The sequence below is a fragment of the Acomys minous genome, assembly GCF_964271855.1.
Source record: "Acomys minous genome assembly, chromosome: 2".
NCBI classification, from domain to species: Eukaryota; Metazoa; Chordata; class Mammalia; order Rodentia; family Muridae; genus Acomys; species Acomys minous.
Window position 1 is genome coordinate 143168340 of NC_140484.1, and position 26136 is coordinate 143194475.

Below are 26136 nucleotides of genomic sequence, written 5' to 3' on the forward strand. Positions count from 1 at the left end.
GTTTTTTGTTTTTGTCTGGAAAATTAGGGACTAACTGGAAGTTTCAGTAGAGACCATCACTTTAGTGTTAGTGTTAGGAAAGGCACATGGGGATGGTGTCAGGATTCAAGTCAGAGAGTTAAGGAATAGTGAGAAATCAGAATGCATTCCCAGAAAAAAGGAACACAAACTTAGTGTCTTGGTCTAGGCTGAAGGCCCCTAAACTTTCTATAAAAGGCCAGATAGAATATTTTAGGCTTTGGGACTATACAGTCTCTGTTACAGTGAAATGCAGGTAGGTTGAAATTCTATGTTTGAGGTTATTCCAATAAAGTTTTATATGCAAAACCAGAGAAAAGGGGAGAGTTGGCCTTAGGGTGGTGGTTTGTTGCTTTGTCTTTTGTCTTTGGAGAACTGGGAGTGAATTAGAGTTATGTGGGTAGGTGGGCGCCTTAACAGTTAGGTACTAAGTAACAGAGTTCAGATTTAAGGCTTTGAGATCCTTACGAGGCAAGGCTTTGTAAAGCTCTGCTTGTCTTTCTTGTTAGAGTAGTGTCTAAGTGGCATCCGGCCTTCAGACTGAAGTTCCAGCTTTCCTGTGCTGGGCACAAGTAGCTGGCAGTTAGCTGTTTTAAATACTGTTAGTTCTCAATCTTCCTAATGCTGCAACCTTTTAATTTGGTTCCTCATGTTGTGGTAATCCCCCAACTGTAAAATTATTCTTGTTGCTACTTCATAACTGTAATTTTGCTGCTGTTATATGAGTTGTAGTGTAAATGTCTGACATGCAGGATGTCTGATGTGCAGCCCCTTTGAACGGGTTGTTTGACCCCCAGGTTGAGAACTATGGTCTAGATAGTATCTCAGGCCGCTTTCATTAGAATCAAGTTAAGTGTGCAGGGCTTCCTGTAGGACCACTTAGGAGTCGTGGTGCGGCTTAGGAACGACACAGGAGAAACAAAACTTCCTGAAGTCTAAGCAAAAGCTTGAAGTGCAGCTTTCCCAGTGAGTAATCATAAGGTGAACTCACTCCTATAGTCACATGTGGCCCAAGGAAAGAACCTGATCTCCACAGGCCTGCTTTGTGCCCCTTCCGTCTCCCTCAAGTGTCTTGAGTTCTGGTGTGTGTGCACTTTACATGAAGAGACTTGCACAGAGCATATTATTTTTTTCATCTGTATTCTTTGGCTAATATTTGAGAGCTCTTTCAACTGCATTGCTATATAAAATATGTTTCTGTAATTACATTTCACTACTAATGGGTATTTGAGAATTAAAAAAAAAAGATAATATTTATTCTTTAGGGCTTGGTGCCTGTGTATGTTTGCAAATGTTCTAAATACTGCTGGAAAGCTTTGCAACAAGGTGCTCGAGCCATTTTTTGTTGTATTAGCACTATTATGGCTCATCTCCATTTTTGTGTTTAAAAATTTCAGAATAGCTCAGCTAAAGGGGCTACATGTAATGGCCAGGTGGTGGTGACGCACATCTTTCTTTAATCCAAGACAGAATTCGGGAGGCCGAGGCAGGGAGATCTCTGAATTCAAGGCCAGCCCAGTCTACAGAGAGAGTTGCAGAACAGACAGGGCAACACAAGAGAGACCTTGACTCAAAAAAGGGATTGGGGCAGGTGGGTGGGTGTGCCTACTAGAGTAGTCTGAGAGCAGGAGCAGCTCTTGAGAGTGTTTGAGGGCTTGTTAATTATCATCAGCCAGGGAGCTGTTCTGGTGTATGTCTTGGAACCTTCAGGTACTTGATATAAGCCTGGTTTTGCTAAAATCATTAATTTCTTTCCTGAGACTAAAAAGTGAGTTATATACATGTGTGTGTTGTATGCAATATGTAACCAATAAATAGTTATCTTTTAGTCTTTTTAATAATCTTTTTCTGAGTCTTAATAATTACACTACAAAGTTAATGATTCTTTAAAAAAATTACTTGTTTGTTAATTCAAAAGTAGCTGATAAGGGTGTTGAATTTTGCCTGTATCACCAAATGGCTTGATATTTTTCAGTTATTTGCCAATAATTTCTATTTATTGGATTCTGTCTTTGACAAACAGAATCCTGCTGACCATGTCAGTTGGCATGAATGAGCTGTGACAGTTACTCTAACAGTGACTTGCGTCTTTCAGAGATGTATTGAATATGAAGTTTGCAAGCCATGTAAATTTTATCAGCTTATCTTCACCAATATTCCTGGTTTCACTTGAAATTGTGACTCTTACAGCCATTAAATTATTTGTTAAAAGTTTGGTGTTAACAACTAGTGCAACACTAAAATTGCACATTACACTTCAAATAATATTTAAATGACAGAATGTTGTAAAAGTTAAAGAATCTAAGAGAGCCAGTCAGTGTAGATTAAATGCAGTTGGTCAGGACTGGGCTCAGGAACCAGTTGATATAAAGATGAAAGGTCTGGATAGTGTAAAAATGGTCATGTTAGTTACAGGAGGATCGTACTGCGCTGAGAACAAGGACAGTCAGAAGTTGTTGCCTGGTCATCTTGGCAGAGGCTGGAGGGAAACAGGGTTGGTCCTTGAGAAAGTGATTGTTTAATGTGCAGTGCTGCAGCTCACGTCTCTCTTTGCTTTGATTCATTTCTGGCCAACATTTGCTGGTCATTTACATGCACAGAGAAATTGTTTTTCACCGACTTGCTCTAGGATGTCTTGGTAAATTTAATGTACCTAGTTACTCCTGATATATGGTGGCAGTTACTTATTTGCATAAATACGGTGCTGGGTTATTCACCTTTACATAGCCATAGCTTGAGTTTTTCAAAGGCATTTAAGTTCAACTCATTTTCAAAACTTAATGATCCACATGGGGTTTCCTTGATTACATGTAAAAGTGTTTTTTAAATTTATTACACTTGAACAAGACCTTTTTGTTTGTTTGTTTGTTTGTTTATTGTCATGAATGTGTAGAAGGACTTGATATTACCTCTTCCTGTTTCAGTGGTTGATGACAGGTGATGTGACACCTGGCTGGCAGTGTTATTTAAGCTGACCGTTTGAGTCTGCTGACCTCCATTCAGTGTTATAAATTTCTTTGGGAACAGAGAACCATCCTTCAGTTGTATTTAGCATTTAACAGAGCTTGAATGACTATTTGAGGAAGTTTTGGAGATTTTTTATTTTTAATACAACTGTGCTAAAGAAACTTGGGGCCAGAAAAGGTGAGTGACTTGTCTTAGGTGATCCAGGAAGAACAAGGTCTTGAGAGAGCTGCGGTCCATTCTTGCCTCCGCTGTAGTATAAGGAACCCAAGGTTAGAGTCTTTTGTTGTCAGAATTCAGTTTTGATTTTTGCCAGTCTTTTAAAATATTTATGTGGAAACCAAGAGATTTTTAGTAGAATTGAACATACATTTGTAAACTAATGTGTGTGTGTGTCTGTGTTGTCATGTTTCTCTCATAGTCAAAATGGTTTCAATCCCGGAATACTATGACGGCAAGAATATCCTCCTCACAGGAGCTACTGGCTTCCTAGGCAAGGTGCTTCTGGAAAAGTTGCTGAGATCGTGTCCTAAAGTGAATTCAGTCTATGTTCTGGTGAGGCAGAAAGCTGGGCAGACACCCCAAGAGCGAGTGGAAGAGATCCTTAGTGGCAAGGTAAGCACAGAGGTCGATCATATGGAAGACGATAAAAGCATATGCTTATTGTGAATTTTGTGAAGTGTCATTAGGTTGGTATACTGCTTCAGTAGCCAAAACAAACAACAACAACAACAAAAACAAAAACAAAAAAAACCTCGGGAAAAATTGCTAAGTTCCTGCAGTATGGCACTAAATTAGGGTCAGGAAAAGAAAAAAAAAAGCTTTCTTTTATGGTAGACCAAATTTTCTAATAAGGCTTAAGCTACTGACTGACATTTCAAGTATGCTTTTAGAATAGTTGAGATAGGTTATTTATAATTACCAGATAGTTTAGTTTTTGAAGTACTTAACCATGCTTAGGGACTGCATTTTAATGTACTTTAGAACTTAAAATTATTGGAGTTATTCCTAATAATAGTAATAGGTAGTGAAATCACATGTTCTCATTTGACAGATGACAAAGGGGTCATACAAAGTTTTAACCATTTTGAACCATTAGAAAAATATTACTAAAAGTAACATTCAGAATCATAATAAACTAGCGAATTCTCCCAACAAATTTATCTGACATTTATTGATAGTAAGTGTGAATTTTCAAAATCAGTTTTGGTAGATATAAGGAATCTGACTGCAGACACAGTTTAGAAAGGGTTTTCACTTACATATTTTGGAATGAGAATGATACTTGTTGTGTACTTGGGTACTTAAATTCTCTTTTCTTTGCCCCCACCCACACCTCCTACCACAGTGCAGCCATGGCTATCCTGGAATGCACAGAGATCCACCTACTTATTTAAAAAACAAATGACAAACAAAAGCAAAACCATATCAAGCAAACGCGTCCACAACCTAGATTTTTTACTGTGAATCTGTGAATTACTCTTAATTATGTTGTCTTTTTTAAAGCCCTGAGATCTAAGTTTCTTTCTCAGAAGTTTAGAAACTATATTATACTTGGCAGTTTTCCCAGTTAGCCTCCACTAGTCTCCCATAACCATTATTTCTCCTTTTGAGTCTTTGCTTCCTTAGAGACCCATGAAAAAGGAGTCAGTCAGAGGCTAGGAGACCACCAGCCTTGCTCTGACTAAAAATGCCTGCTAAGTGTTTTATTGACTTCTTGGCCCTTTGCTTATTAATGCTGGCATTTTACTATGAGGTGCTTGTGACTCCTGTGTTTAATCCCTGTCCCTGAACCACGAATGTCTTCATAGTTAAAGGTTCTGTTTGAGTTTTAAGAAAGCAGAGAAAAGAACAGAGAATGCACAGGCATCAGGAGGAGATTGGAAGGCACGTTTTTGAAGTTGATGCCATGTTTGAAATTGAGAGCCTGAGTGAAATGTAAAAAATTTTAGCATCTCTCTGAGTTATTCAGGGTAGTGTTTGTAAAATGTCTTTGATTTGATCCAATTTGTAATGAAAGTATGTATTTTATGTTGAAATTTATTTGAATTGTTATGATTTAACCTACATACAAAATGTTTCATCCCTAAATATTTGAAAAAGAAACTGAAATAATGTGATTTTTCTTTCTTGTAGTACATACCCCATTACATATTCCTAGTTCTCAGATGTATAGCAACACAAGTAATAAATAAGAAGGCGTGCTTGGTGTCAAGAAGTCATTCATATGTATTTGAAGTTAGTAGGAAGTTTTTTGTTTTATTTTGCTTTTTATTTTTTTGAGACAGGATTTCACTGTGTAGCCTTGGCTGCCCTGGAACTCCCTCTAGACCAGGCTGGCCTTGAACTCAAATAGATCTGCCTGCCTCTGCCTCCCAAGTATTAGGATTAAAGGTGTGCACCACTGCCGCTGCCCAACATTAGTAGGAAAATTTAAAACTCATCATGATTTTGAAACAATAGACTATACACACACACACACACACACACACACACACACACACACACACACATTATATATGTATATATGGGATATAGGGAAGGTATTACTTAGAAGCATTTTCACCCTCCAGCATAGTTAACATTTTGGGCTGGATAGTATTTTGTTATAAAGTACTGGTATATTATTGAGTGATCAACAGCATTCCTGGCCTTGTATACATTAGGCCCCAGCTGTGACAACTATTTCAGTTATCACCAAATGTTTACTGAGGGCCAAAATTATCTAAGGCTGAGAACCATTGATTTATGGGAATGCCTTAAGGAAAAAGAGACTTAATTGGCTGATGGAGATTCAACTAAAATAGTTGATGTAAATACATGACTCGGGGATAGATGCTTACCTAGAGTATGTGAAGAGGCCCTGGGAGGTCCTCAGCATCCTCCCCACAAAAAGTAAAACAGCTGATCATGAAGTAAGTTTTGAAACACTCAAAAGGTATCAGTAAACTTAAAGTAGAAGGTAGTGGGAATATTAGCAGATTTAAATAACTGGAGATGATACTGGCTGGTACAGAGAGGACATAACCATCGAAGCAGCATGAATGTGTCCTGCACTAAGGTGTTAAAGAGTACTGCAGCTTCCCCAGGCTTCTGTTTGCCCCTTAAATGTGGATGGTCTTGAGATACCTGTCATAAGCTTTGATCTGTTTTTATTAGGTCCAGGGAGAGAGAGGGAGAGGGAGGGAGGGAGGGAGGGAGGGAGAGAGAGTGAGAGAGAGAGAGAGAGAGAGAGAGAGAGAGAGAGAGAGAGAGAGTGAGTGTGTGTGTGTGTGTGTGTGTGTGTCCGTCCGTCCGTCCCATAAATTAGATTTGGAAGTAGTGTTGTATAGTCTGGATGTGGGGTGCTCATGCCTGTTGCTATCTGGATGATCTCTTCCATTCTCAGGACTCCCTTCAGTTATTAATTGTATGTGGTCAGTACAATCTGTATTGGTTTTGCTTCTTCCTCCCTGAACTCCAGACCCACAAAACTAAACCTTTATTAGTCCTGTCTTCTGGGATACAGTGTAGGTGATATGTAGTCACCGTTCCAGAGACTGACTTTGAATCTTCAAAATTCTTTATTTTCAGTGTTTCTAATCTAATGAATTTACTCACTTAACAGACATATGATATTGTATCTTGTCAGGTCCTCTGTCTAGTGTCTGTGTGCTGTGCTGAGTAGCTTGTAGTCCTCACCCTCCCAGGGTTAGCATTTATCCACACCTCCAACGTTAGCGGCCATGTATGTGCTTTTTCATCCTATGCAGGAACGCTATTCTACTTTGACATTTCAGGTTCTTTGCTCACTCACTTTTGTCCCTATTACTCACTTATATGCCTTCATGTTATCTTGGTCCTTCAGGGCTCTGGTTCCTCCAAGAACTACCTGTAACTCACAACTCCAGAGGACACCACATCCTCTTCCAGCCTCTGTGCACACTGCACTGAGGTGTATAGACACATCCACATGTAACTAAACATTAAAAAGTTAAAAAAAAAAAAAGAGTCAAGCAATCACTGGGAATGCTGGAGTGTGAGACAGTACTGTCCAGGTGTCTGCTGTTTCTTCAGCCTATTCTGAGACACAAGGCAGTCTGCTTACAGAGCCTGGGCAGTGAATGTTCTTGGAGCATTGCTGGAACTCTCTGAGCCTCAACTCTATGTAAGAAGAGAAATCTTCTGTGCCCCCATGAAATTAAAAAAAAAAAAAAAAGCTCTCCTTGGTGGGGAAAGTGTTTATAATAGGTATTGGAAAGTAGAAAATACTACCATAGAATAAATATCTTTCAATTTGATAGCTTTTTGACAGGTTGAGAGATGAAAATCCAGATTTTAGAGAGAAAATTATAGCGATCAACAGTGAACTCACCCAACCTAAACTGGCTCTCAGTGAAGAAGACAAGGAGGTCATTATAGACTCTACCAATGTCATATTCCATTGTGCAGCTACTGTAAGATTTAATGAAAATTTAAGGTATGTACAGATACTTACTAACATTTGAATTTCATACTTTCTAGTCAATATTTTTTGCTGTTGTTCTGTTTTTTGAGACAGGGTTTTTCTGTGTATCCTTAGCTGTCCCCGACTCTCTTTGTAGACCAGGCTGGCTTCCAGTTCACAGAGATCTGCCTGCCTCTGCCTCCCAGAGTGCTGGGGCTGAAGGTGTGCCCACCTAGCTACAGACATGATTTTAATTTCTCTTTTTAGTGAAGCTGTTTCAGAATGAAGCTGTCATATGTTTATAGTAGCTTTCAATTAGCAGGATTCTTTTTTTTTTTTTGTAATCATCCTGAAATTAAAAGTAGAAGATAGGTAGTATCTGCCAATTAGGAAACCTTGCTGTGAAATAGGATATAGGCAAGTAAGGGACTAGAAGGAAACAGTGTGCTTGGGTAAGTAAGCAGGAATACTCACTCAGTAGCTGTGTTGTCCCCTTTCGCGAAGGGTCAGAATCCGCTACCGCAGCAGCTGTATACTTCCATTCTATACCATATATTCCAGAACAGTAATCAAAATTAGGCTCAAGTTTTCTGTACTGTGATAGAAATGGCTTGTATGTTATAGTCACTTTGCTTACATTTGAAAAGACTTGTTTGATGCCGCTGTTAAGGGCAAAGTATGTCTAAATAATGATTTTATGTTAGTCTCGTCATATAGTCTTATACTAGTTCAAATGATAAAGCATTTGCTTTTAGGCTTCAGAACTACTTGTGAAACTCTTTCAAATGTTTAAAAGGTTAAGCTCTGATTGCAAATGGCTTTGGCAGTAATGCCTATATTTTTCTAACATAACAGTGTAACTCTTAGTAATAATTACATTGTGTGAGAGCACAATGCCACGTGTTTGGGTGTATGAAGATACTGTCACTGTCTCTTACAGTTCTGAGGTTCTGCTTTACAGCCGTCAAAACATTGCTCAGTTTTCAGTTCATTCTGTTGTCACTTCACCTAGCTTGTCCTTGGCAAACCCATTTTATTCCTGAGGTAACACTCAGAGAGTTTGGAAGGTTATTAACCTCCTTGAATTTGAGTTTGCTTATCTATAAATTGACATTTCTCAAAAGACTTTTTTCTTCCCTTTGCAAAATTTAAATGATGTTTCATTTTACCTCTCAACAGCAGAGTATCTGACTTTACTTACTCTCTTTAAATTCTTTCTGTGAGCTAGCAAGTGAGACACTTAGTGGCTGTCAGATGTTCAGAATCCAAAGGTGACAAAATAATGTCATAACAAGTGTAGTATAATCTCACTTCATTAGGTATGTGTGCATCATTTGTGTTAGACATAAATGCCTTTCTACATTTGTGGTAATTATTTTTAATTTTATCTCTATTTTATTATTTCCACCATGAACATATATTGTTCTTCAAATAATGATAAGAACAAGTACTTTGAAAATATTTTCAAAGCAGCATTACATTCCATAGCAAAGGAATTTGTACCTTCATCAATAAGAAAATTTGTTTTTATAATTTTCAAAATTATATATATATATACACACACACATACACACACATATGAGCTGTGTCTATATCATTTTCCTTGTTCTCCCTCCAACATCTCCTATATTACCTCTTTCTCCTCTCAAATTCATAGCCTCTCTCTTTTTACAAATGCATACATACATACATACATACATACATACATACATACATACATATGTGAGTAAATACATAAAGCCTGTCACGTTCATTTAGTGTTGCTCATGGTGTACATGCTTTTAGGATTGACCAATTGGTATTGGATACCCAGTTAGGGGCTGCATTCCTGGGAAAGACTTAGTCATATTCGTATCTCCCCCACTGTCCTGACAGGACTCTATAGATCACCCCACCCCCATGCTTGCATATTACCTGGTGTTGTCATTGTTTAGGTTTTATTAAGTATTATTATATTACTGAGATTTCATGGGTACAGCTTTTTTAACTTGTATAGAAGACATAATCTTACAGCAAACTTCCTGGTCCTCTGTCTCTGAGGGTTTTTCTGTCCCTTTTCTGCAATGTTCCCTGAGCTTTAGATATAGGATCATAGATGTATCTAGGGCTAAGCACTGAAAATTCCTCTTTTTTTTCAATGTTTAAGCTTTTCCTTTCTATGTATATTTGCATATAGATCTAACATTTCATTTTAAATACTGCTTCCAAGATCATGAGTATAGTCTCTGATTTTTGTTTTAATCAGGCTAATCTTAATCTGCCTCTACTCCAAATGCTGGGGTTGCAGGCATATACTACTGCCTAGCACTGACTTTTAGTGAGCATTTTATTTTCATTAGAACATTGCTATAAAATGGCCATTTCTTCTACATAGTTCATGCTTTCATCATTTTATTTATAATCAAAGTATTTACACAACCACCTTAAGCTTAGTTTGTTTTCAGCATAATAGATATTAATTGTTGCATAATTCTTAATTGACTTAAACAAGGAAATCAGGTGTGTTTAAAGGGGAGTTTTACTAACAAAATGTTAATTAAGGTAACACATCAAAAAAAAGTTTAAATTTTTTTGGTTGATGATTTCTTTTTATTTTTTTATTGTGCATTGGTATTTTGCTTGCATATATGTTTGAATGAGGGTGTCGGATGCCCTGGAACTGGAGTTGCAGACAGTTGTGAACTGCCATGTGGGTGCTGGGAATTGAACCAGGGTCCTCTGCAAGTACAGTCAGTACTCTTAACCTCTGAGCCATTTCTCCAACTCCCTTCTTTTATAGGAAGGACCACAGTATATTACTTTTGTGTTCTCCTTGGAGTATTATAATTTTTTTTGACATATGTCTGCCTTTATTGTAAACAGCAGGCTGGACACGTGTAGCAATGGTAAAAAAATTAATTTACAAAAGCAGGGACTTGGTGAGCTTCCTGGTGGGTACCCTTGGGGACTCACACATAGATGCCAACCCAGAGCAGGAGGAACAGGACTGCAAAGCCCATGAGGAGTGAGGCCACCAAGGAGACGAGGAGCTCTTTGTAGATATCACATGTGTCCGTGGTGGAGGTGACCTTGTAAACCAAGAACCAGGCGGTAAAGAACACGCCGATGGCTAGAAGCACCACAGCCAGGTGGGAATACAGCCGGGGCCACGGGCTGGTCTACCTGCTCATGGCCGTGAGCTCCATTTTGCCTTGCATAGGATAAACCACTCGTCTGCCATGGGAAGACTATAATTTCTTATACTAGAGAGACCATATTGGAAAGCCTAGGTAATTTATTGTTTTTCTCTTCTTTATCATGACATGAGTAGCCCTAGTGACTAGCCCTAGTCACCACATGATAATTATTTTTGCAAGGCACATTTAATGGATATTAACATTTAAATATTGGTAGAACATTAGACTTGGGCCAGATATTCAGAAATACTGGAAATAGCCTATAATAGCCCCTTAGGGAAAAACCACTTTTAACCGTACCATCACCATCTGCTAAGCCACAGATATCGCATGGTATATAACGGTTATTACCGAGAGGATGCAAAGAAATCTACCTCTTTCACCTCCAAAAAGAAAATAGTAATATAATACCTGAAAATAATAACTGGGAAACATATTTTAAAATGTAGATTTTGTGATTGTACTTGACCCAACAGTTGTTTAGTAGAAACTTTGGCTGTACTGAAGTTGGCTGCTGTACTTACATTGTTATTTTAAAGCCGTTGCTTTGCACCAGCTTTGCAGTTACAGATGCCTACTTCTTCTAAGTTTGATTTCATTGACCCCTAAATGTTTGTCTCTATCAAGTTTATTTTTTAAAAATGATTCTTAAATAGTGATTAGAGTTCATCTAGGCAGAGTTTGTGGGGAGTGAAAAGAGTGGAAAAGAGCTGTGTCAAAATGGCCTAGGTACCTTTATTTTTAATAACTCACAGGTATATAGTATGCTGAGAATAAACTCTGGTGTAAAGTTTACAAAAATATTATCAAATAGAATTTGAATAATTTAGGATATCTGTAGGAGACAAATAGGAAAGCTTATTGGCCATTGAAATGGATTTTTTTTTCTTCTTGAAGTGATTTCTATGTCTGTATTAGGGAAGTGCCATACTAAAATAGCTAATTTGCTCTCTATCCTTCCCTAGCAAGCCTGTCTTAAGATACATTTATGATTTCATAAAGCAAACCTTTAGAACTTTACTTGCTTTCTAGTCTAGTATGTAAAGGACTCAGCCTGAAGTTCAACAAAATGGAAACTAGGATTTCCATTGAGTGAGGTTAACTACCCTGACAGATACTAAAGTAACATATTTTATTTTAATACGGCTTCATTCTTGAGCTTTCGGGTACAAGTAGAGAGACTCATGGCTCAGGAGTGTACCTTGAGTTATTCCTCATTTTTGGTGACCTAGAAACTGTGTCACCATTCTCAGGGCAGTGTAACAGAATATCCCTTGTGTCCTTTCTCCAAAACATGACTCCCTTACCCATTGTTCTGTTAGTGAGAAGGAAAACAGTGCGTTCTCTAATGCTCTAGTGGATAGTGTCCTCACTGTGAGAGGGCTCTGCCTACATTTCCATTAGAACAGATGTTTTTTTCCTTAGTTGAGATTTGGGAGGATCTTAAGGCCCCGCCCTAGTTTCATTAAAAATATTTTATTATCTTTTTTCCTATTTTTTTCTCAATATGATCTCAGATACAATTAGAAAAAACAAAGTCTAAGAGATCTTTATGTACTTATTTATTTTCCTTTTATGAGTTACGCCTTGTTTCTGGTGACCCAGAACTTCTTGCCCTGTCCTCAGGAGCTTGTAATAAAATATTCTCAGTCTACCTCTTCCTAAACAGTATCTTCCTTGTCCCATTGTTTTTAGACAGATAGATATCAAAGTACTGCTATACAGTCAGGTAAACTGACTGTAGATTCTGTCTGTGATATATTTCCTTTTAAGCAGTGACAATATGAACATTTTGCAAAGTGCTCAAAGCCATTTTCATTTTTATAATAATATTTCATACTTGGTGTGATGGTACATGTTTGTAAGCCCAGATTCAAGAGGGGGAGGTAGGAGGATCATAAAATTGAGGAGTTCTGGGCTAGCCCTGGACTGGGCCACATAACCCTGTCTATATTAAAGAGACCTCCCTTAAAGGTGTTTGGATCTGTGTTTGAACATAACATTATTTTTATATAATCATGAATATTAATTTATGCTACAAGTTAGCATAGAAATAATTTACATGTTTCTTTTTTTCTTTCCTTTTTTTGTTTTTTGAGGCAGGGTTTCTCTGTGTAGCCTTGGCTGTCTGGAACTCTCTGTATAGACCAGGCTGGCCTCGAGCTCACAGAGATCTATCTGCGTTTGCTTCCCCAGTGCTGGGATTAAAGGCAGGTGTCACAATCGTGACAGTTTACATGTTTCTAATGTTTTTCATGGTTATATTTTTAGTGCTGTATGATATTCTGTCATGTTGATACATAACAGTTGGTAGAATTTTCACTTGTTGTAAAACTTTATTTCTTGTTTGAAAAATTAGGCTTAGGGTGAGTTTTTGCTCTGAAAATTAGGTTACTAGATTAATAAATGCATCATTTCTGTGATTGCTGGTACTTTGTCCTAGGTTTTTTTTTTTAGATTAACTTATAGTTATAACAAGAATGTGGTAATCTGAATACTCTGTCAGTTTCACTACTAAGTAGTGTTGAGTATTCCAACCTGTGCCTATCTTTGTAGTCTGTGTGTAAGTGTATATACATGTGTGTGGGAGCCAGAGGACAGCTTGAGGATTCTTTAGATGTCTGTCTGTCTGTGTGTCTCCGTCCGTTCGTTCGTTCGTTCCTTCCTTCTTTCCTTCCCTCCCTCCCTCCCTCCCTCCCTCCCTCCCTTCCTTCCTTGCTTCCTTCTTTGAGATAGGATATCTTGGGCTGGAGAAGATGGCTCAGCCATTAAAGGCTAGGCTAGGCTCACAACCAAAAAGATAAGAAACTGGATGTCTCACTGGCCTGAGACTCCCTCTATATGTTTACGTGTACAATACATGTGCAGTGGCTAAATTGAACTAATTAAGATGTGTATGACCTCACATAACCTTTCTTGTGTTGAGAACACTTTAAAAATCAATTATTTCCAGTAGTCTGGTTTATTTTTATTAAGTCTAAATACCATGTTGTACAATAGACTTCTTGAGGGACCATTTAAAAATGCTATGAATGATGTTCTATAGAAAAAGAACTTTGCACCATCTCTTTTAATACTCACTGGCTGCCTGTTTTGAGGTTCTGTCATGAATAACAAATATTAAATGCTTATAAATGATTCTTTGTATTTAATCTTTCCCAATTCCGGTAGGAGATTCCATTACTGTTCTGTTTACAGATGAGGAAGCTGAGGGTTGAGTGCTTGTGCGGCTTAGCATCTTCGCTGACAAAGGAGGCCACCACACAGGGATCTGAGCCCAGCCTGATAGCATCCTTGTTTTACATCACAGTGTATGCTTTGTTTTCAAACCTTGTATGGGAGTTTATTTTATAATCAGAAAATTTACATACAGTTGGTAGAATAAATGAAATAAAATGCAGCAATCAGAGCTAAAGGAGAAATTGTAAATTACTGAAAAACATTTCTTTCTTTGTACTTCTTTGACAAAATTCAGATTTGGTCTGTAAATATGTTAAAGAAAAAATAATTTCTAAGTTGTCATTGTTTTTCTCTCTTGCAGAGATGCTGTTCAGTTAAATGTGATTGCTACACGGCAGCTTATTCTCCTTGCACAGCAAATGAAGAATCTGGAAGTGTTCATGCATGTGTCAACAGCATATGCCTACTGCAATCGAAAGCATATTGATGAAGTAGTTTATCCACCCCCTGTAGATCCCAAGAAGCTGATTGATTCTTTAGAGTATGTTTGTTACATTGTTTTTAATCCTAAGATTTTGGATCCAAATTTATCATCCGTGTCCCCCACCCCACCCCCGCCGCTATACACACATGTGCATGCATGTATTTATTTTTGCATGTCTTCTGCTGTATTTATTATACGGGGTTATGTCTGTGGGTGAGGTGATTTATCCATGTGTTAGAAGCTTTGTTTTTTAGGTAGTCAATTCCACCTCCCGTGGAAATCTGAGAGCAGTGGCTTCTTAACCACAAGGTTCTAATTTACTAAAGGACTCCCTCCCCACAGTGGACAGCACCTGTAGAGCCTTTCATCTTAAGAGCATCGTAGGAATTATAGTCCTTTAGTTCACACTCCTAGGGACAGGGAGCCTGTCAGCAGTCTGTTGTGTGAGCAGTGTTTGTATCGGGTGGATGAAGAGGGTTATGTGTCCATTACCCAGCCTTCGCTTGCTTTTTAGTCTGTATTTCCTTATCACATGAAACATAGGTTCTTTTCTCTTTTTTGAACTACAAATATAAAAACATTTCAACAGCCATTACATCTTTACATATTTGTTTTCAAACAGTGTATCTGTAGACTTTTTTCTTACAGCTTTTGTTTTTTTCTTGGTCCCATCTTTCCTCACAGATTTTACCTTTAATTCTCACCATCCCTTGATTTCTCCAGAATTAAGCACACATGACCTTTTTAACAAAGACTTTTCATGATGAGGAAATGGACTGTAAGAAAATCAATACCAGGGATGACTGAGACATTTCTTGTGAGAATTACCTACTTTTATTTTTATGACTTAGTTTTACAGATCTTCCTAAATATACACTTCATTTTCCTTGCAGATCAATAGATGTATTTGCAGTTCTGGAGAAGGTGAAGCTCATGAAACTTCCTACTTGTTGACTTCTTAGTCTTGGCTTATGCAGGATCTAAGGAAGTGAGCAGAGCTTGTACCCTACATTTTTTTCTCTTTTTCTTGCTTACAAAGAAACCTATCTAGTAAATAATTCACGAGTTTGCTCTGTAAAATCAGGAGAAATAAAGTTTCCTGGCAGCAAGCTTTTTTTCCAAGGGGGGGGGGTTGCTTATTTTCCCATGTATTAACTACCTGTCCTATCCAGTTTCAAAACTCATCTCCTTCATACTTTTTCTCAAAGTGGAGAGCTATTTGACTTCAGTTTAATGTTCCTATTCTTCCAATTACACAAAGTGCTTTCATACGTGGAAGCATTTTAACTTCTGTAGTTATTAATGTGGGCGTCACTTGATTGTGACAATATGCAGGATCTAATTGTATGCCTAGTAGACAAAAAGGACAAGGACAAGGAAATGATGTAGCACCTCAGAGTAAAACGAAGAAAGACCATTGACATCACCTGAGCACAGTTGAGACACTAGGGTTATTAAAGAGATGACTGTATTATAAGTTGTTAATTGGACTTTAATAACACATTTCAGTATTTTTATTACTAAATTTAGTATTTGTTAATCTTGTGAGACTATACAATTCCAGTTGTCCATCTTAAATATTTAGATTATTAGATTTAAAAATTATTTCTTTCTCTTATTTATTTATTTATTTATTTATTTATTTATTTATTTATTTATTGAGACGGAGTTTCTCTCTGTAGCCTTGGTTGTCCTGGACTCACTTTGTAGACCAGGCTAGCCTTGAACTCACAGAGCTCTGCCTGCCTCTGTCTCCCCAAGTGCTGGGATTATAGGCGTGTACCACTGTACCCAGCTGATTATTAGACTTTTTATATTAAATGTAAACATGTGAATAGCAAATGTATATTATTGTGTTATTTTATTAGGTAGTAATAAACATACCTGTAATTTCTAATGTAACATTTGACGTCTGATATATTTAGAAATTTATTTGGATTTTGGAAAGGAACTCTGATGTAAGTACTATGTGATAGTAAGTTACTTTATTTAGGGATGCAGTAGCATCCCTGATCAAAGACACATGAAATGCTGAATGTTTAAACTAAGTGATACTTTCTAAATACCCTGAATTGGTTTAGATCAGGTAAGCTTGCTATCTAACAAATGATTTATGAAACGACTATTGGTTCTTATTTGGTATGGGAGTTGGCAGATTGTGGACCTGTGGTTGATATTTAAAAGCACTACTCTTTTTTCCCTATTAGTAAAAGTTATTTTGAAAGCTGGTTGTGGTGGTACATACCTTTAATCCCAGCACTTGGGAGACAGAGTCATGCGAATCTTTTGAGTTCAAGGTGAGCCTGGTCTATAGAGCAAGTTTTAGGACATTCAGGGCTATACAGAGAAACCCTGTCTTGAAAAACAACAAAACAGAGAGACAGAGACAGAGAGAGGAGGGAAAAGAAAGAAAAGACTGTGAAGCTTTAAATTAGAGTAACATAAGGTTTGTACAAAGTTCAATTAAGTAGGTTTTTATCTATGATAAAATATTTGGAATTTTTGCACATGTGTTTTTTTGTTTTTCAGATGGATGGATGATGGCCTGGTAAATGATATCACACCCAAACTGATAGGCGACAGGCCTAATACGTACATATACACCAAGGCGCTGGCAGAGTACGTTGTGCAACAAGAAGGAGCGAAGCTAAACGTTGCGATTGTAAGGCCATCGATTGTTGGTGCCAGTTGGAAAGAGCCTTTTCCAGTAAGCTCTGTGAAGTTCTTAAGTAACTGGGGTTTAGAGTTGTAAGTTACAGCTGTATAAGGAGTTGGGATGTGACTTAAGAGCAAATGTTATGTGCTGAATGAGCTTCAACCATGGCAGAGCGCATGAGCATAGGAAGAGGTAATATTATTCATATTTCTATTTTCTAAGGTGCTTCTGAGTGTATAGCATGTAGATTAAGTGGTTTAAATTCTAATAGAAAATCAAATTAGAAGTTCTATACTGTGTCTTCAGTAAAGGAGACCATGATTTCATCTGTTTTCATTATCAAAAGCAAGTTCTGCCAGAAGTGTATCTTTCCGTGTGTAGATTACAAAGCTAGGAAAAGAATAAAATTTCTTTGGTAACATGCTACCACAAAGAAAGAATGGTATTAGGATACTTCTAAATCCTCTGGGTTAGAGAAGACAGAAACAAAAGCCAGTAAGTAAGCTGATTCAGGAAAAAAACAAAACAACCTTTGAGGTCTGTATAAATAGTAATAAGTGATAGCCTCTACTTTGTTGTTTTGATAATTATTCTGTTTTCTTCTGATATACTCAACTAAATTTCAAGAACATGTATCATTTCCCCTTAATCATGGATGTATTAATAAATAGTATAAAATCAAAGGTGAAAGATTTAATTTAGGAAAAGTGATGCAAAGTAAATACTTTTTTTCCCTTTGCAGAACCTTAGCAGAGCTAGGTAATTCTTTTAAAATACTTTCATATAGTCACTTATGGTCTCAGATGAGACTTTATGGAACATATTCAGGGACTAAGAACAATATTCTGCATGGAATATAGATCTTTCATTGGCTTTAAGAAAAAAACTACAAAGTTTACATACGGAGTTGGCACTTTGCAATAATAAATCTACTTCAATGATGCTTTTAATCTCTTCTTTTTTTCCTTTAATTTTTGACATTAGGGATGGATTGATAACTTTAATGGACCAAGTGGTCTCTTCATTGCGGTAAATAAACTTTTTATGATTTACTTCTTTTATAAAATTTCCTGTATCTTTGTATATTATATGCATTTATACAGGTTTTGGCTTTGTATCTTAAGGTGTTGTTTTTAATTTCAACAAAGGCAGGGAAAGGAATTCTTCGAACAATGCGTGCCTCCAACAATGCCCTTGCAGATCTTGTTCCTGTAGACGTAGTTGTCAACACGAGCCTTGCTGCAGCCTGGTATTCCGGAGTTAATAGGTATATGAGGCAACGATGTTGCTTATTACCTGTGTCGTAACTGAGGAAAAAGGAGCTTCTGATCTTAGTTCCTTAGTCCTGATTGTGCTGTACTGGTAAAGTGACCCATTAAGATAAAAGAAATACCACTGCCCACTCCTAAGAGCTTGTACAGCAGAGGCAATACCATGTAGACCCATCAGTGGTAATGAATAAATAATGTCTATTTTCATGTATTTATAGGTTTGTTAGGAACTAAAAATGGGGGCTTGGGGCGGGGGATAGAAATCCTCATGAAGGGTGATTTAAGCCAAACTAAACTTAGTATAAGCTCAAGTTGAAATTCACAAGAAATGCTTTATCTATGTCAACCATGGCACACTAGAACAGCCATAATCAACCTATGAGCGTTCTTTTAGACAGTAATAGTAGCATTTATAGCTAATGCCTAAACATTTAAGAAATGATCCCTTGAGGGTACTTTTTATATAACAGAGGAAAGCTGCTCGTCATCGTGTCTTCTTACATTGATAGTACATAAGTCTTGCCTTAGACACTTGGCTTCCTCTTAATGTTTCTTTGCTTTCATCTTTGTCTTTGCAGACCAAGAAACATCATGGTGTATAATTGCACAACAGGCAGCACTAATCCTTTCCACTGGGGGGAAGTTGGTATGATTTTATCTATGTTTTTGAATGTTAGAACATAAAGTGGTCACTGAATTTTTAATGTTAGAATACTCATGAGGCATTAGAGCCGCTGAGTTACAGTGATATTCTTATTTTAGCTGCTGTTTGAGAATAACTAACAGTCGTACCTTGTTGGTCCAGCATTAATATTTCCCAATAAAAGACTAGCCTGATGAGCAAGGCACAGTGGTGCACGCCTTTAATCCCAGAACTCGGGGGGCAGAGGCAGGCGGATCTCTGTGAGTTTGAGGCCAGCCTGGTCTACAACGAGTGTCCAGGACAGCCAAGGCTACACAGAGAAACCCTGTTTCGGAAAACAACAACAAACAAACAAAAAGAATAGCTTGACGTATGTATCCACTCACCTAGTCAGGCCCTAGGTGTGTTCTCTTGTCATCTGCAGCACCCATATAGACTACCTGTAGCTTGGGGACAGTCCCCCCACCCCTCAGCCCCCCATTCTCCCAACTAATGAGCAACACTCAGGCCTGAGGTTGCCAGTCTTTGGTTACTATTATTTGCACCTGTAGGTGAATCAGTTGGTCTCCAGAGTTACAAGTGAAGGAGTTAGGAAATAGGATATGTTTTGCTAAGATACATTCTGCTAAAGTCAAAGATCCATCGCATGCAGTACATCTGTTAACTAGCTCTAAAATGAAACTTGGGATTATAAATTATCAACTGAGTCAAATGTAAATATATTCATGACACTGCTTTTTGTAATAGATCTATTTTATTTCTAGTTGAAATTTTGCTATCCTTAAAGAATAATTTTGTTTTTAAAAGTAGATTGGTGCTGGGAATCAAACTGCCTCTTCCTACCCACCCACAAAGTCTTGTGTATGCTAGGCAAGCACTCTGCTATTCCATTTCTAGCCCTTGTTTCTGCTTTGCTTTTTTTCTTTGTTTGTTTATCTGTTTAAGATAAAGTCTCACTGTACAGCTCAGATTGGCCTAGAACTTGCAATATCATCTAGGCTGACCTCAAACTATCTATCCTCCTGTCTCAGCCTCCCAAGTGTTGGAATTACAGGCATGTACCACCTCACCTAGCTACCTTAAAGTAATCTTACATGACATTTGTCCTACAATTTTCTGTGGCATTTATATTTAAATTTAAAGATTGACTGTTGGAGTATATAAAGAAAAAACTCTAGAGTGATTTCACAGTACTTTAAGTCATGGTCCGTCAGGGATATTGAAGCATCTTAAGTGAGTGAGATTTTTATAGACTTTTGTTGTGCCACAGAGTTTTGTGAAAAATTAAATTCAACATTATTCAGTGAATACCTAAGTATACATTTTCAGAAAATATTAACATAGCAGATACCAAGTTTGATTGTGTTGATGTTGAATAACCTAAATAAACTATAGCAAAGGTTAATTTTGGGTTGTTTTAAGCTTGTATGATGTATGTTAATTTGAGTAACTAAATCATTCATAAACAAAGAATGATGATTTTCCTTTTCTTTTTTAAGTAAGTACAGTAATAAGAATCTGGAAAGAGGAACAGAAAGAAAGAAGCTATCGTGAGAGGTGAAATATAGAGAGTGACATTATAAACTGACCTAGGTAAAACATTAAGATTTTCAGAGTGAATTTTAGTAAAAATTCCTTCATTTAATTAAAATACTGGCAGTTTTTAAAGCTCCTTGGAATCAGCAGTTTAATGCCCATATTCTCTTAGCTATGGAGAGTAGAAAAGCTTGTTTTTTAAATGAATGAACTCTGAATCTTTGGTAAAATATTTTATATTGTACAAACATGGTTTTTTTTTCTCAAAACTTTATTACATGGTTATTATCAAAGCTGTTACACAACTTTTCTTCCTCAGAATACCATGTAATTTCCACTTTCAAGAGGAATCCTCTCGAACAGGCCTTCAGACGGCCCAATGTAAATCTAACCTCCAATCACCTTTTATATCATTACTGGATTGCTGTTAGCCATAAGGCCCCAGCATTCCTGTATGATATCTACCTCAGGATGACTGGAAGAAGCCCAAGGTAATGGTGACTAGCTCTGTCTTCTCTGTTCCTCTGACTGTTAAACAACCCATGCTTCACACTGAAATGCATATTAACTGTATCTGTTCGTGCTTGTGATAAGGCTTAAGGGTCTTCTGTGAATGAGAAGACTCGCGAATAAGACAGTGTCAGAAAAGCAAAGGTAGTGTTGTAAGTCACTCTATTTGTTCAAATGTTTGGATGATAAGTTACTGTCCTGTGTTCAAATCTAGGTCAACCTTAGGCGCTTTTCTGAATAACAAATAATATTCAAAATGCTTTAACGCTTATTTTTCCTACAGGAGATTATCTAAATCATTCCTTCAAGATGAATCCTTTAAACCAAGTATTCAGGCACCCCAATGTTAAGTTCTGTTCCAACAACCTAATGCTTCATTACTGGAAGGGTGTCAGACATACAGTACCTGCATTATTGCTCGATCTTGCACTCAGGTTGACAGGTCAGAAACCGTGGTAAGAAGAATAGCAGTAATACACTCTGTATTGGTAAGGTGGCGGAAGCTTGCTGGAGAGACACCATGTCGCTAGCATGAGCTTACCTTTAGAATTACTAACCTGATGAAGCACAATCACAATCAAGGTGCCAGGACACTTCCTAGACATTAGAAATGTTTGGAGACCAGGAATGGGCCTCATCTTACCAGGTCACTGATTCTCCAAGATCCCTAATAACAGGAAATGTCCTGCCTCAGGATTGTCATTGTTATTATAAGCTGAAATTGATTCCCTCTCCCCTCTCCCTTAAAGTCTAAGGGTGAGTTTCACGGGGGACTCAGGGTGAAATATTTTGCTTTAAAGTACATGGTTCAATTTTAAATGAAAAATATAGGATGCTTCTAGAAAATTACTTGAAATATCTTAGCTACCTATTCAGCTTATAATATGATAATTTCAGTTAATGACTAATGTCCTAGTTTTTCAAAGCTGACAAACAGAAAACTTGTTGTTTTCTTAGAGTTGTAATATCTTTTCTTTCTTCTTTTCTTTTCACCGAAACCCTACAAACAAAATTTGTCCTAGTTTTTCAAAGTTGACAAACAGAAAACTTACTGTTTTCTTAGAGTTGTAAAATCTTTTCTTTTCACTGAAACCCTACAAACTTCTCTTACTGTCTTTACCACATAATTAGTGAAATATATTACAAAATGTCTATTTTTTAAAACTACATTGGCACCTTTGATTGACAAGTTCAGGATTTGAGCATTTATGTATAAAGAAGATGATGATTTCAGGACTTCATCAATTGCCGGGGGAGAAAAAAGTGAGATATTTGCTAGTTACGGTATCTCAGGACCCGAATAACCGTACAAACTTTTGGTAGGTTGGATAGTTCAGGATGTTTCTCACTCTATGTTCACTATTGAAGTAAGGGGGTGGGGTTGAATGGAACAACCTAGAAAACAAATATTTCAAGTTTTTAGAATGCTTTGCAATAATTTTGTTATGCTGGCATTGTTTTCATGGCTAAAAATCAGGTGAAACTAGTGATGGATGTTAATGCATATTTATCTTAGTAAAGTTGCTATAATTAGGGCAGAAAAGACAAAACTGGTTCCAAAAAGTTAAATAGATTTTTTATAAGTTATTTATTCAGATTACATCTCAGTTGTTATCCCCTAACTTGTATCTTCCCGTTCCCCCATCCCTCCTTCACCCTATTCCCCTCCACAATTAAAATAGACTTAATACATTATAGTAACTTACAAAGAGAATGGGTTAATTAAAAGTTAATTTTTATTAACTGAGAATTTTATATAGGAAGTCAGTATATTTTGAATCATATTCATCTGAGCTCTTTGTGTACACACTTTTATATTTTTGGGTGGCAGGATGTTGGTTTTTTTTTTTGAGACAGTGTTTCTATGTGTAGCCCTGGCTGTCCTGGAACTTGATTTGTAGACCATGCTGGCCTTGAACTTGGAGATTGACCCGCCTTTGCCTCCCAGATGCTGGGATTAAAAGTGTGTCCCACCACCTGGCTTACATTTTTTAAAAAATGATCCACTGTGTCCAATTTATGCTTTCAACTTACAGCTTGAGTGTGGAGCCATCCACTGGAGCATATTGGACTTACCCAGGACCACACACCTAAAGAAAACCTGAGTCTTCCTTCCCTGACTGCTGTCAGATTATCAACAGTTTTTTAGCCGCGGCTGGGGACAGATGAAACTTTCCCTGTCCCTGTCAGAATGCTGACTGCATTTATCTTGTTCAGACTCAGTGAAGGTGACCACCACAGCTGGGAGCTCAGTAAACTTAAAAATAATTATTATAAAAAGAAAAAAGAAAGACCCTACCATCCATAGTTACTAAGAATACAGAGAAGATATTGTTGTATAACAAGTTATCTCAGATAGAGGTTAAAACAGTCATCCTTTCATTATTCCTTTTAAAAAATCTTGGTGTTAGGAGTTTACAGAGGAATCAGCTTGTGTGGTTTTAGTTTAAGACTTTCCACGTGATCAGTTGGAGCTGAAAGAGCTGAAGTCTGCTGGCAGGATGGGCCGATCAGCCAGGGCTAGGTGCTGTCCCTCTCGCTAGGACTGCTCTCTGGAGGATCTTTCAAGGCTCAGTGGTTGCTTCTTAAGGATGGACTTTTACATGGCAGCTGAAGTGGTAGAGTAAGGTAAAAGCTAGAAAAGTCTGTATTATTACTTTTGCCTAGTTTGCTCTTTGTGATAGGATCTCATGTAGCCCAGGCTAGCCTCGGATTGAGAGCCAGGATCATGGTCAGATGCCATCATGCCTGGCTTACCTCTTTTCTTAGTTACAAGCAAGTCACACATGCTCTTAGGTATAAGAAAAAGGGCGTGTTTTGGAGAGCAGTCAGGCCCTGAAAATGAGCAAGCGCGAGGAATGGCTGCAGTACAGTCTGTAACAAGTAACCTTCTGGCCCAGAGAATTCACGTTCTGTCTTGAACAATGCAGTTAATCCTGTCTTCTACAAATCGCTGTCGTATCAGCTGGAGGGCAGAGTGTTACCGTTTATATCTGATCCAGTGGCAGATACAGTTGTTTGGGAATGACATTGCAGATGGCAGTCCTCATATGAAGACCTATGAAACAAAGCAAGGTAGCAGCTGCCTATATAGTCTACATGTGTTGAGAGAAGCATAAGATAGTGGCTTCAGGCAGTGTTGTCAAAAAGGGGAAAAATGGGAGATGTACAGCAAATACTCTGTTCTCAGCTGAAGTCAGGGTCATGTTAATAGCTGGACCCAATCTTACTCTCTGAGAATTCTTCAACCTTCTTTTTCCATAAAAAAGGCCTAAGTAAGACTGAACAGCCTACTCATTCTGCTTCCTGCCCATGAACAGTTAGACCCCAGGACAGGAGTTGGGACACTTCTTAGAAAGTGCCATGTTGTAAACATATATGCCTTGTAAGCACATAGTTCTGTTGCTACCCCTCTGCTCTGCGGTAAAGAAGGAAAGTAGTCATAGACAGTTTATAAATAATGAACACGATTGTTTCAATAAAACTTTATTCACAAAATAGTAGTAGAGTGGATTTGCTGACTTGTGTTACAAAGACATTTTCATTTGTATATTCTCCCTTTTTACATAAATTCAAGTGGCTTTAAAAGTTAGGAGTTTCCACTGTGTCAATAATAAAGATAATCTTAAGAGAAGGACTTAGATAAAATAGATCAGAGCCTACTCACGAATTTCTTTGAGACAAGCTCTCCTTGGGTCTCACTAGGCTGCTGTTGAACAGTGCCTATAGATACTCTGCTCCTTACAACCTGCCTTCAAACAGTATAGAATAGGAGATGTGCCTTTACAATCTGGGGAAGGTTGTTTGTTTGTTTGTTTGTTTGTCTTTTTGTTTTGTTTGTTTGTCAGGTACCATGATGTATTCTTGAGGAATCTTATATTTCTACACTGGATTTGATTTATGATCAGAAATTACCTTTTTTTCTTTTATATTCATTTATTAAATAATTGATGGACACAACCTAGAATTTCTGAATTCCAGATACAAAAATTGCACTTTTTCAACATTTGATCTGTTAGTATTCACAGACTTGGTAAAATAGTCTGACAGTAGGTTAGCATCTGTCTCCCTGTGTCCTGTCAAGCCTATTGCTGCCTTTTCTCTCCAAAGGGATGACATACTGTCTTCCTTTTAATACATTCTTAGCAAACTGGTTAATTGTTGATTGCAAGGGTGGCATCAGTAGAAGAATCTAGCATTTCCTGTGCAGTGAAATATGCTCCATGCTTTTCAGCTCCTAAGGCACTGCAGCTTTGCTCTGCCTAGTACTGTTCTGCCATGATGAGCCTACAGCTCAGGACTTGCATACTAGCCACACTAGCATATGTGTGCATGAGGGACAGATATGCACTGCAGTAAGAAATTATTTTTTTAAAGAATTCCTGACTAGGGTGTGGTGGAGCACACCTATAATTCCAGCACTCAGGAGGCAGAGGTGTGGGTCTCTGTGAGTTAGAGACCAGCCTAGTTTATAAAGCAAGTCCAGGACAGCCAAGGCTACATAGAGAAACCCTGTCTGGGGGGTAGGGGGGGGGGATCTGACTAGCCTTTTACATTTTTTCCAAATGTCATTCAGACAGGTCACTTTCTTTATCTTCATTCAAGAAATCATGACTAGATTAGATTTTAGGCATATAGGCCCAGTTTTTGTTATCTTCCGTATTACCATAGCTTCAAGCTCTATAAAGCTTCCTCTAATTTTCTTTTCATGGCCCTTTCAGATTTCTGTAAATGATCTCAAAGGCCATCATAGAGTCTGCCACCTAATTCTAAAATGCCACAAACTTCAAATTTAATTATTGCCAATTCTTCCCAGTACTAAAAATGTGTTAGTCTTTTGTTTGACAAGTCACCACAACCATAGTGGCCTAAGACAAGGGGTTTTGTTTGTTTGTTTTATGTGTCACAATTTCTATGAGTACGGAATTCTAAAAAGGTTTAGACGAATGGCTTTGGCTAAAGGTCTTTAAGCTGTGGTCAGACAGGGACCAGGACATGTACACTAGAGAGAGTCATTAAGGGAAAGAGAGACTCATTGAGGGAGGAAGGGTGCCTAGTAGCCAGGCAGCTTTCTCCCTTCATGGAGAGTTAGACTCCCCATGTGTTGTCCGCACATGGTCTGGTTTGAGCTTCCTTACAGCATGACAGCCTCAGGGGTCACTGGACAGCATGCAAGGTGACTGACGTCTTCAAGGGTGAGTATGATCACGAGCAAGGCAGACTACTCGGAGTGCATTTCTGACCCAGCCTCTGAAGTCATCACCTCGTTCTA

The 26136-nt window shown here is 37.8% G+C and overlaps 1 protein-coding gene and 1 pseudogene across 4 annotated transcripts in view; one reads left to right on the forward strand and one right to left on the reverse strand.

Annotated features, from left to right (window-relative positions):
- The window catches only part of FAR1 (fatty acyl-CoA reductase 1), a 57803-nt gene that overhangs the window by 18289 nt on the left and 13378 nt on the right, over nucleotides 1-26136 (forward strand). For 2 of the 3 annotated variants that reach the window (XM_084772993.1, XM_084772995.1), the window contains exons 3-10: nucleotides 3404-3597; nucleotides 7266-7441; nucleotides 14126-14305; nucleotides 16778-16955; nucleotides 17889-17933; nucleotides 18053-18171; nucleotides 18754-18821; nucleotides 20674-20845. In XM_084772993.1, coding sequence (XP_084629119.1) covers nucleotides 3409-3597; nucleotides 7266-7441; nucleotides 14126-14305; nucleotides 16778-16955; nucleotides 17889-17933; nucleotides 18053-18171; nucleotides 18754-18821; nucleotides 20674-20845 — 1127 coding nt within the window. In that variant the 5' untranslated portion in view covers nucleotides 3404-3408. Of the gene's footprint in view, nucleotides 1-3403; nucleotides 3598-7265; nucleotides 7442-14125; nucleotides 14306-16777; nucleotides 16956-17888; nucleotides 17934-18052; nucleotides 18172-18753; nucleotides 18822-20673; nucleotides 20846-21147; nucleotides 21320-26136 lie in introns of all 3 variants that reach the window. The other variant, XM_084772994.1, reaches the window with a different exon arrangement.
- On the reverse strand, nucleotides 8752-10991 carry LOC311592509 (dolichyl-diphosphooligosaccharide--protein glycosyltransferase subunit TMEM258-like; annotated as a pseudogene). Its single transcript has one exon. The product of its transcript is annotated as a dolichyl-diphosphooligosaccharide--protein glycosyltransferase subunit TMEM258-like (transcript).